This window comes from Urocitellus parryii, chromosome 9, assembly GCF_045843805.1.
Source record: "Urocitellus parryii isolate mUroPar1 chromosome 9, mUroPar1.hap1, whole genome shotgun sequence".
In the NCBI taxonomy this organism is placed as follows: domain Eukaryota; kingdom Metazoa; phylum Chordata; class Mammalia; order Rodentia; family Sciuridae; genus Urocitellus; species Urocitellus parryii.
Genome location: NC_135539.1, coordinates 135337244 through 135349854, shown reverse-complemented (window position 1 = coordinate 135349854; position 12611 = coordinate 135337244). Strand labels below are relative to the sequence as shown.

General features: G+C 36.4%; 1 protein-coding gene across 1 annotated transcript in view; it reads left to right on the top strand.

The window, feature by feature from the left end:
• Positions 1-12611, top strand: part of Ralgps2 (Ral GEF with PH domain and SH3 binding motif 2) — a 149503-nt gene that overhangs the window by 48442 nt on the left and 88450 nt on the right. Inside the window, exon 5 of the mRNA XM_026388514.2 lies at positions 9286-9369. Within this exon, the coding sequence (XP_026244299.1) occupies positions 9286-9369 (84 nt within the window). The remainder of the gene's footprint in view (positions 1-9285; positions 9370-12611) is intronic.

The following is a 12611-nucleotide window of genomic DNA, read 5'->3' as shown; positions in this document are numbered from 1 at the left end:
GGTGCTAGAATCAGTCCCCCATGGATAAGAAGGGACCACCATATCATATGTATCCATGTGTAACTTTATTTCAGGTGGTGATTTATTCACATTTACTATGTGTTGTGATCCCTTTCACATAAGACCAGGCTTTTTGCTATTCACCTCCCCAACCACCACCACCACCAAAAAGTAGCCTTTTCCTCTTGGTGATGGGGAGAAAACACAGTAATGGTTGCTAAAATTTTAAAGATAGTGATTACAAAGAAGACATGGTATAAGTCCTGTAATCTACACTGAACCATTACTAACACTCCTTCACAACTCTTATTAGTTGCTGTTTCTTTTTTTTTTTTTGGGAGGGGGGGTACCAGGAGCATATAAACACTGAGCCACATCCTCAGTCCTTTTTAAATATCTATTTAGAGACAGGGTTTTCATGAGTTGCTAAGTGCCTCATTAAGTTGCTGAGACTGGCTTTGAACTCTCTATCCTCTTGCCTCAGCCTCCTGAGCTGCTAAGGTTATAGGTGTGCACCACCACCATGTCTGATGGTCTTTTCTTTAAGCCAGTTTGGGGGGGTATATTACTATTTTGCTGACTCCTGCTTTTAAATCAGTGTCCAACATATAGTTCTGAATGGGTGCTTAGAAAATTTTTACTAAATTTTACTTCATAAAATCTAGTGGCAAAACCACTGGAGCCATGAACCAGAAGATCTGTAGACTTATCTCAGCTTTGCAACTAATACATTGTAATGTAATATATTTTTTAATCTTTAGCCTTTAATTTCTTTTAAAAAATTATTTTTTTGGTTAGAGAAGAACACAATACCTTTGTTTTATTTAGTTATTTTTATGTAGTGCTGAGGTTCAAACCCAGTGCCTCACATGTGCTAGGTAAGCGCTCTGCCATTTTTATGTAGTGCTGAGCCATAACCCCAGCCCTAGCCTTTAATTTCTTTCTATAAACCTGAAAAAAATAAAAAAAGGATATTTAGACTGAGTGATCTTTAAAATATCTACTAAATATTTGAAAAAAAATCCTGGAAGTGGATGCACAAATTCCTGGAAGAACCAAGTACAGTATGAAATATGGAAGACATACCACAGAGTATAGTAATTTTTAGGTAAATGCCTATAATCCCAGCAGCTCGGGAAGCTGAGGCAGGAGGATCAAAAGTTCAAATCCAGCCTCAGCAACTTAGCCAGGTCCTAAAGCAATTCATCGAGATTCTGTCTCCAAATAAAATATAGAAAAAGGCTGGGGATGTGGCTCACTGGTTAAGCACCACTGGGTTCAATCCTTGGTACCCCAGAAACAAAAGAATTTCCTGGAAGAGTAGCAGTTAAATATAGGAATAAGACAATAATAAATAAGAATTTTGATTTTAAAAAAAGGTATGAATCAGTCTTACGAGGTGATAAGGTTGAGGAGTGGTTAACTGTCAAGCTCTTCTAGGTTGGGAGTCTGTCATTCTCTTGCTAGAAGGTAAATTCCAGGAGGGTAGGAACCTTTGTGTCTCCATTCATTGATGAACTTAGTGCCTAAAGTAATGCTTATTAACCTGTTCAGAATTTGAGTTTTAAAAGTGAGCCTTCCAAAGCTTCCTGCTGTGTTTACTATACCGATGTCACCTCCCATTGCTCATCCCATTTGGATGAGCCAAAGTGTGTTCTTATCCAGTGAGAATTCTATGAATTCTAATATTCTTTCTGTGGAAACAGGGTTTTTTTTTTTTTCTCCTATAATTTAGAATATTTTCAGGCTTCTTCTCTACTATGAATTCTTCAGTGCTGAGTAAGGGGGGATGTTTATCACAAGGGATTTGTACATTTGTTAATCTCTAGTGTGATTTCTGGTGTTGATTTGAAGCTCAGCTTTTACCAAAGCTTTTTCACATTTCTTATATACATAGATCTTCCCATATGATTTCTCCTTTGATCATGAAGATTTTTTTTCCTATTAGAAAGCTGTTGGGCATTCTAGGGCCTCTCTGCATGTGTTCTTTCTTGTTGGGAAGCCTTGACTGCATTCTGAAGGTTCTGTTATTACATTCTTAAGGTTTTTAATTTTGCCTGTTACGAATACCCTGATGCTTTGCAATGCTGATATTTCTTCTGAAGGCATTGCCACGTTTATTACACCAGTGGTATTTCCCTTGAGAGTGAATTTTAGGTCATTCAGCACAGGTTAGGTTATGACAGACTAGTGGCTTGCCAATCTACTTTTCTCTCAGTAGCGATTCTCTGGCCTTCTGAATTAGTCTTAAGCAAAAGGTGATGTGCTTGAAATTCACACTTTAGTTGTTACATTGGGTAACATTTACCTCTCTTAGAAGAATCTGAAGTGTTCATAAAGTGACAAGTTCCACTGAAAGTCTTCTAACAGATATTACATTCAAAGAAGAAAGTTCCTCACTTATTCTAGCAGATCAATACATTAAGTCATTTAGATTACAATTGGCCATCTGTATCTGCAATTCTGCATCCAGGGATTTAACCAACCACAGATGAAAAATAACTTGGAAAAAAATTGCATCGGTTCTAAACATAGACAGGATTTTTTTCCTTGTCATTATTTCCTGAACAAAGTACAACAGTTGTAGTTTGAGGATATTTAATCTGAAAATCTAAAGAATTTTGGAGCATTTCATTTGGCATGTTCAGCTTGTAAACACTATACAGATATTCCAAAATCTGAAACATTTCTGGTCCCAACCATTTCATATAAGGAAAATTAAAATTTGACTAGATAATAATACTTCACTGTTAGTGGGAGTGTAAATTTGTTCAGACCTTTTAGAATTAATTTAGTAATACTTATCCCTTGAAGCAATTCAGATAAGGGATATTCAACTTATATTTACATAACATTTACATTATATTAGGTATTATAGATAATGTAGAAATATTTTAAAGTATTTGCTATGCAAATACTATGCCATTTTATATAAGAATCTTGAGCATCTGCAGATTTTGGTTGCCCGTGGTTAGGGAGGCCCTTGGGACCAATCCTCTAGTGGATACCGAGAGAAGACTATATAGCAACAAATAGACCTTAAGTAAAAATAAATAAGACTCTTCTGTACACCTGAGGTACACTTGAGATTGAGAAGATTATTGGTTAAGTGAGGGACATGTTAATTAATTCTGAATCTTTTAAAAATGTTTCTGAAAATTTTACAATTGAGATATTTCTGGCAGTATGTATAAAAAGCATTCTCTGAGCAAATTTTTTGTGTTGGCCAAAAGACTGTAGTCAGGACAATATCCAAAGGTCTAACATCAAAAATATCATTATTCCATCCTTGTTTTAATGAAAGCTGTCATTTGTATTAAAATGTAAGCAATCTACAAATATAAAGAAAGATTTGAAGATAGCTATTTTAGTCAGCTTTGTGTAGCTGCATCTAAAGACCTGACAATAACAAGTTAGAGGAGAAAAAATTTATTTTGGCTCATGGTTTCAGAGGTTCAGTCCACAGTTAGCTGACCCCATAGCTCTGGACCCAAGGTGAAACAGAACATTATAGCAGAGGACTCTGGCAGTGGAAAGCAGCTTAGGACATGACAGCCAGGAAGCAGAAGCAGAAGGAGAAGGAGCCACAGGGAAGGTGCACCTTCCAGGGCACACCCTAGTGACTCAGCATCTCTAGCCACACTCCACCTGCCTACAAGTTTACCACCCAGTTAATCCATTCTAGTGGATTGACCAGTGGGTCAATAAGGTTATAACTCTCAGAATCTAATCCTTTCACTTTGCACATTCTTGCATTTTCTCACACATGAGCTTTTAACGGGATACCTCATATCCAAATAGTAATAGCACAGACTTGAAGGTTTAATTGTAGACTGGAATAAACTTAACTGTCCTGTTAGAAGCAAGATGCACTGTTTTACCAGTGTGTATTGTTGCTGCTGTGAACTTCTTTCATGTGTAGTGAGTTAAGGCTTACATGAGGATTAGAGAAGGTTAAGAACAAAGTATTATTTTGGAGAATTGTACATCAGGGTATTTATGGAAGGAGAAGATAACTCCTTTCTTTCTTTTTTATTTCATTACAGAAATAACTTTAAAATACTGGGAAGAGGGAGGAAAAGAGGGCATGAGTACATTAGGAAAGGAAAGGGGAAATTTTAATTTATCCTATTACATTGGGTTGTATAGTTTCAAAGTGTATTTCATGGGTTAAAAATGTAGGGGCAGTAGTGAGTACTTAGTCTGTGGCAGAGACTTCTTTCTGTGTAGCAATATAGGCTGAATACTAGTAGATATACCATTTCCTTTTTAAGCTTTCCACTTTTGAGCATTAAGATTGCTCAGCAAGTTATCTTTTCCTCCTGAGAATTTTCATTCCAGTCACTCCACCCCCCACCCCCACCCCAACACATACACCCAGCCTTTTAGCTTCATCAGATTTTCTTTTCTTCTCTTGCTCTCTGTCTACATGCTGGTCTATATTGGCCTTTTCTGTTCTTCTATCTATAGGTATCCCTACATCATCACCCTTAGAACAGTCCTTTTAAGAGTGTTGGAACCTACAAGATGAAATTTAGATCAAGAATTTCCCTTTTCAGATCAGACCTACAAGACGTAAGAGAAGCTGTGACTCCTGTGAATTCAGTAAATCTTACATAGGGTAGGTGGTCAACAGTTGTATGGTTTTGCCTTCCCATGTGTTTCCAAAATAAATGCAACTGAAAATTGGGCTTAATAGTTTCATGATTCAAAATGAATCCATGAATATTCTTTCATATATACTTTCATTGATCATTAAGAAATTGCCTTTATATATCTGAGTTATTATTCAAAGATTTCTTTTTACCATTTGAGTTTAAAACTGCAAGTTAAAGGCTGGGATAGAGCTGGGGTTGTGACTCAGTGGTAGAGCACTTGCCTAGTATGCATGAGGAACTGGGTTCCATCCTCAGCACCACATTAAAAAACTAAATAAACGAAATAAAATAAAATATTGTGTGTTAAGGCTGCTATGTTTCGTTTAGCCTTTGCTAAGGTGGAAGCTCATTTACATAGAGCTTCAGTCTGCTTTTTCACCATTGTGACCAAAAGACCAGACAAGAACTATTTTAGAGGAGGAAAAGTTTATTTTGGGCTCACAGTTTTAGAAGTGTCAGTACATAGACAGCCAGCTCCATTGCTTTGGGCCTAAGGTGAGGCAGAACATCATGTTGGGAGGTACATCATGGTGGGAGGTGAGGCAGAACATCATGGTGGGAGGTACATTTCCATGGCAGAGGAAAGCAGCTCAAGACATCATCACTGTGAAGCTGAGAGAGACTTCTCTCACCAAGACCAAATATGTACCCCAAAGGCTCGCCCCAGTGACTTCCCTCTTCTAGCCACATCCTACCTGCCTACAGTTACCACCCATTTAATCACTATCAAGTGATTAATGCACTGATGAGGTTAAAACTCTTATAAGCCAGTCACTTCACCTTTAAATTTTCTTGCATTGTCTCACACATGAGTTTTGGGGGTCACTTAAACCGTAACACATACCCTAAACAACCCTATTCTTAAGTTGTATCCTAAAAAACGAAAAGCATCCTTTGAGTCACTAAATTTGCTTTGAATTTGTGGTGTTCATGTGAGATGCTTTGGTATAGAATATCTTTTAAAATAATTTTATTGGTGCATTATAATTATACATAGTGATAGGATCATTATGCTATATTTGTAAGTGCACATAATAACCACAGTCTCATTTCCCAGTACTTTCCCTTTCCTTTGTCTCTTACCTCCCCCTGATCTGCTTGCTCTCCTCTATCAATTTTCTATTATTGTTGTTAGTGCATTTTTAAGTGTGTGTGTGTGTGTGTGTGTGTGTCTGCAGGACTCATTGTAGCATGTTCATAGCATAATTTGACAGATTTCATACCCCAGTACTACCCCATTTATTCCTACTGACCCCCCGCCCCAGTTCTCTTCCTTTACTCTATTTGTCTTCTACTTTTGTCTTTCTCTCTGTCCCACCTTTTTAAATCCCTTCTATCCCCCACTCCCACCCTCAACCCCTAGTTTCTACATATGAAAGAAAACATTTGACTTTTAACTTTCTCCACTGGCTTGTTTCACTTTGCATGATATTCTTCAGTTTCATTCATTTACTAGCAAATTATATAATTTCATTTTTCTTTATGGCTGAATAAAATGGCATTGTGTATATATACTGCCTTTTCTTTATTCATTTGCCTATTGATGAGCTGGTTCCATAACTGGGCTATTGTAAGTTGCACTACTATAAACATTGATGTGGCTGTATCAATGTGGTATGCTGATTTTAGTTCTTTTGAATAAATACCAAGTAATGGGATAGCTGGGTCATATGGTGGTTCGTCTCTTGACCAGGCCAATTACTGTAAATACAAAGATAACACTTGTGGCAGAATTTATTTCTTAGATTATATTCTAGTGTGACTTGGAAGGAGATCCTAGTGTCTAAGACAAAAAGAAAAATAGACTATAGGGAAGTTAAAATTTTTCTCTTTTCCATCCAAGAGGGGTTCAATAATTTTAGTCATATGAAATGAGTTGACAATAGATAGATCACAGGAGCCAAACACATTTTATGAGACTTAAGAAAAGGGCATGGTGATTGCCATTTATATAATAAATTAGCACAATTCTTTCTTTTTCCTCCTCTAGTTATATCATGGTTTTGACTGTGTAACTATATATTCTTTAGTGTTGAGTGGTGATTATTCAAATTTTGTTTTCTTTGCACTGAAAATTTACTTTAGCTCACTCTGTATCTATCACCAATTTGTCTTCTTAATATGTTCAAACACATCAGGAATTTGATTTCATTGTTCTAGATTTTCTCTTGTGAAATCTCTTCTCTTGGGGTTGGGGTTATAGCTCAGTGATTGAGTGTTTGCCTCACATGCGTGAGGTACTGGGCTCCATCCTCAGCACCACATAAAATAAATAAATAAATAAAACTATATATATATATATATATATATATATATATCTTTGTTTTATATATATATATAATCATGAAAAGAAAGAAATCTCTTGCTTGTTTCTTGACTCTTCTTAAGGTCCCAGGATCACCCTTAGGGATTAATCAAATACCTTGTTTCTATGTTGGTTCCTGTATTTCCTAGATACACCTGATTCCTTTCCCTTTTCTTGGTTTGTGAATTTATTTTGATGGAGCAGGTGTTACACCGGTTCTCTTGAGATAGAAGGCAAATTGAGATGCTATGTCTAAAAATGTCTGTAATTGATATTTTTGTTGGATGTAGAACTCAAGGATTTCAAAGGTACTGCTTCTTTCAGTTGTCTAATAAATTCCAGGGCTGCTCTTGGATACTTTCTGGTTCCTGCTTTTCTATATGTGATCTACTTTTTGTTGTTCTGGTTTTGAATCTCTGACAGACTTTATGTCTGTTGTCATCAGTATCCTGCAATTTTGTGATGTCATGCTCTGTCTGGTTTACATCTTTTTTTTTTAATGTGTTGAGCATTAGGCAGGCCATTTCTTATTATTTCTAATTTTTGCCTAATTGGATACAATAGCTTTTCTCGTCTAAAAGCTTTTCTCGTCATATAATTATATGATTTTATCTTTTTCTTTTCTCAGTTTTCTTTTCCCTGGCCTAACTCGAGTTCTTTTTCCTCTTTTCCTATGAATGGTATGTGTGTGTGTGTGTTTGTGTATGTCTCTGTTCTCCCTCTTCTTCTTTCCCTCCCTCCCTCCCTCCCTCCCTCTCTTTCCTCCCTCCCTCCCTCTCTCTCCTCCCTCCCTCCCTCCCCACCCCTCTCTGTTGGGTAGCTATTCCTGTATTCCACAGTGTTATTAACCTACATGGGACCATAACCCCTTTTGCATGCTGAAGCTTATTGACAGAAACTCTTTAAAAATCAAAGAAAATTTGTTCTAGTAAAATATACTTATCTGAATATTTTTCAAAACTATTCTATATCAGTATATGTACTTGTTTATTAACATATTCAGTAAAATAAGAGGTAGCTCTAACAATGATCATAATTTTGAAGTAATGATGAGTATAAATATTTTCGAAATATTTGCACCAACTATAATATATGAAAATGTCTTATTTTTATTGGCAATAAGTACACGTATTGCCAATACTATTGTTATCTATAGCCTATATTTATACTTTTTATAAAGAGATGTCCCATTTCAGATAGAGTTTAATGTAAAAAGTTGTTTTTTACATTCAAGTTCTTGGGCCTTTTGAAGTCTGTTGAATAATCGATTAGTCCTAGGGGAATTAAGAACACTTTGATTAGAGGTTTTTTTCAATGTAAGATAATGTAAAGCTGATTGTGGAAACTCTGGTGACAGAATGGGGCTTGACAACTAGAAGTCTTCAGTGTGAGTTGTGAGGTACTTAGCTTTCATTACTTCTACATCTTTCTTCTTAGGACTCAAATCTCTTCCCCAAAGAATCCACAATATTCTGTATATGGAATTTCAGTTTACTTCTCCGTTAGATAATTTTGCTTTCTCATATTCTTCTAGCAGAATTTGCTTTTGTGATTTTACTGAATGGATGGGTGGATAGATAGATAGATAGGATTTTTTTTCTTGTGTTCCAGTAAAACTTTATTTACAGAAATAGGAGGGCTGAGAATGGAGCCCAGGAGCAGAGCACGTACCTAACATGCATTAGGTTCTGGGTTCAATCCCCAGCGCCACGGTAAACAAAAAACGAGCAGGAGATAGATTTGGGCCCCAAGACTTATTTGTTGACCCTTAGTTAGTTTTTACATTTTAACATCTCACACATTCTATGTGGTATTCCTTAGGTGGATTTACCCTAATTAATTTAATAAGCCCTTTATTAATATACATTTAACCTTTCAGGTGTTTTTTAATTACAAGCAGTTCTGCACAAACAGCCTTGTTATCATTGAGTATTTTTCTAAATATATCTGGAAGAAATTCTTGGAAATGAAATTACTGTATTGAATGTAGGCATATTTAAAATATTGGTAGAAATTGTCAATCTGCTCTCCATAAAGATTATACCTGTTTATGCTCTGTCAGTGATATGTGAAGGTGCTGACTTCCCCACCACACACTTGTCAAATCTGAGACTGTGAAAAAGGCCATACACTTTAGCTCTAAAATTAAAAAACTATTTTTGGGTTGAGGGGTTCTGAATGGTTATATTAGATATGTTCTTATTAAGCATGGTCATTCCAGAAAGGTGCACATATCCTCTTTTAATATTAAAAAAAACTTAATATGACAAGAAATAGGGCTGTTTCTTTATTTCATATTTAATTTTCACCCTGATTTTCCAGGAGCTTTCAAGTTGTGGATGGAATAAGAAGGAAAAATATAGTTCTGCACCAAATGCAGTTGCCTTCACAAGAAGATTCAATCACGTGAGTTGTTTACAATTTTGATGCTTAGTTTTTGAAATTCTGTTCCTTAGTACATAATTTTTCTAAATAGGAAATTGTTTCATTTTCACATCGATTCTGGAATATTTTTGGCCAGTATTTCTTCAAATATTTTTTTCTCATGATTTTTGCTTTTTTCCCTCTATAATTACTATAGTACTTTTGTTGAAAGTTGGCCTTCTTTCTTGCTTATCTCTTAACCTTTCCTGTTTTCACACCTGTCTTTTGTGTTCTATCCTGAGGGATTTCTTCAAGTCTGTATTTCAGCTCACTAATTCTCTCAGATGTGCTCTATCTGTTTCAAACCATATGCTTTTACCATAGTGTCATATTCTTAGTTACAAAAGTTAAAAGTTTCTTAAGTAATTTGGGGCAATTTATTTTATAGTTTCTGTGTTATCATCTGAAGTTCTTGGGATACTTCTCTGTTTATCTCTACTAACCTTTATAGTGGTGTGTTTTCTTAGCTGATTGGTATCTGTGCATGGAAAGTTCGTGCCTGTGTTAGCTTTGTCTGTGGAAATTTACTGCTGCCCAGGTTGTGGGTATATCCCTTCTGGGGGCTGCTTGCTTTGGTTGTTCCTGGAGCTATCACTGACCTGGGACTATTCCTTATGTTAAATGTTTTGGTTGGGGGATATCTACACTTCTCTATAATGGGACTTTAAATTCTAAATCCAGCTAAGGAAAGGCTTTTGGTTACAAATTCTTATGAGAAACTAATTTTTTCTCCTTGTTATCCCAAAGCCTAAATAAACTTGTGTGTTGTCTCCCTCTTCCAGTAGGTGAATTTAGTTTACCTTTTCACTGAGATTACAGCCCTTTGAGGAGCCTTTAGGTAGAAATGGAGATAGAAAGGAGAAGTGTGAGGCCTATGTTGACTCTGAAGTCCCAAGCATCTGTCATTTAGTCAGGAAACTTTCCAAGGACAGCTGCAGGGTCCACTTTTGTAACCACTGCTTTGCTGTTTCCTTCTTTGTGTTTGGTCTCTAGGGAAATCCTTTCATCTCAGACATATTTCAAGAATGTAAGATGGCAGATATATTTGTGGGCATGCTCAACTCATGCTCATAGACCCCATGGTCAAAAAGGTTCAGATGGTGGACCCAAACACTTCTGGGCATGTTCTGTCCAGTATTATAACAAGCCAGGTATACTTCAGGTTGCCTAAAATAATGAGTCAGGAGGCCATGCATGGTAGCACATGCCTGCAATCACAGTGGCTTGGGAGGCTGAGGCAGGAGGATTGCAAGTTCAAAGCCAGCCTCAGCAAAAGCAAGGTGGTAAGCAACACAGTGAGACGTTGTCTCTAAATAAAATACAAAATTGGGTTAGGAATGTGGTTCAGTGGTCAAGTGCCCCAGAGGTTAATCCTCATTACCCCCAAAAAAGAGTCAGGGTAGCTTGGTGACCTTGATTGGTCTTCTGCAAGTTGTTTCAGAGACACTTTGAAACAAAAAGAATGGGCTTTGGGTGGGGGCAGTACGGGGATTGAACAGGGATACTCAGCCATAGAGACAGGGTCTCACTGAGTTGCTTAGCACATGTTGAGGCTGGCTTTGAACTCATGATCCTCTTGCCTCAGTCTCCTAAGACACTGGGATTACAAGCATGCACTACCGTGCCCCGCAAGAAAGTACAATTTTAAAGGAGCTTTTAATACAGGAGTTTTCCCCTGAAGGTGCCTGCCTTGCTTAGCACCAGCAGTCATACTGCTGTGACTTTTTGCATCAAGTGTGGTTCTCTGAGGTATCCATGGTGTTACTATAGCTCTAGTTCATTGATTTTTTTCACTGCTCTCTAGGATTTCATTGCATGAATGTATCAGAATGAATTTATCATTCTTTTGAGGGTGGCCATGAAGTATATTTTCTAATTTTTTGCTCTTAACAAAGAATGTTGTTGTGACTATCCTAAGAGTCTTTTGCTACACTTGTTTAATACATTCTTTCTAGGCAGTGGCTTTCTATGACTATGACCTATAGTAAGATAAATTATACGTTGCAACTCAACACATAACACAGCCAAAACAAAATTTACTTATATGATATGTACTTTGATCTTTTCTGTTAGAAAAATCAGTTGAGGGCTGGGGTTGTGGCTCAGTGGTAAAGTGCATGCCTAGCACATGGGTGGCTCTGGGTTCAATCCTCAGCACCACATAAAAATAAATAAATAAAGGAAAAAAATTGTTACTTAGACCCACTAAATTAATATTATGAAATGGGTAAAGAAATAGTGATCTATTTGGAAAAATATGTACCTTGATGTAAAATTTGAGTCAGAGAATATTCATGCTTACCAATAAAAGATGGTGTCTTTATTTTCCAAACCTGTACCCTTTATATTCCTACCAGCAGAGTAGTATTATGAGAGTTTTCTTTTCTGCATATTCTTATCAATACTGTCATCACACTTTGCAGTTCAATTTGTGTAAAATAATTTCATCTCCCATTTTCTTTTGATAAATGTTTATTCCTTCTGTGTCCTGGCACTGTTGTAGTGTTTGGGATATGTCAGTGAACAAGAAAAATAAAGGTTACTATCTTCAGGGAATGTTCATTCTGGCTGTTCTAATTTTTTAATTTTTAAGTTGACAAATTGTATGCATTCATGTGTACAACATGGTATTTTGATATATGCATACATTATAAAATGATTAAATACATCCATGTGCCTACCCCAGTCACATCCTTTTTCCTCGAAAAGCAAACATTCTCTTTACTTAACAAGTACTCTCACTTCCCTACATTTCTTGTTTTGTCTCCTAAATTTGGATCCTGAACACTAGATTTTGCCAGTTTTTAAATTTTGATGTTCACAATTTTTGAATCTACAGTTTCCCCCTTTATGCCTTTCTTTTCTTTACCAATTATCTATGGCAGAACCCAGGCATTTTGACTAGTGCAGTCTCCCACACCTAGATTATATACAGGTGTAGTATAACATACTCTGATTTTTGCAAATGATGACCATATTTTTTAAAAAAAAAAACACATATATCATTATGAGCTGATAGATTTAAACCTAAGAGTTTCGAGTTTCAATCCATTTTCATGTTGTCCCATCTTTGGCCAATGGGAATCTATTCAGATTGACGTTCATGTCTTTGTCATAACCCTAGTAGGTTTTAATAATTTCTTTACCCTCTGGTAGGCCAGGATGTTACAGGTTCATTTTGTGTATTTTCTCCCCCTGTGTGGAATCTATATTTTTGGAAAAAG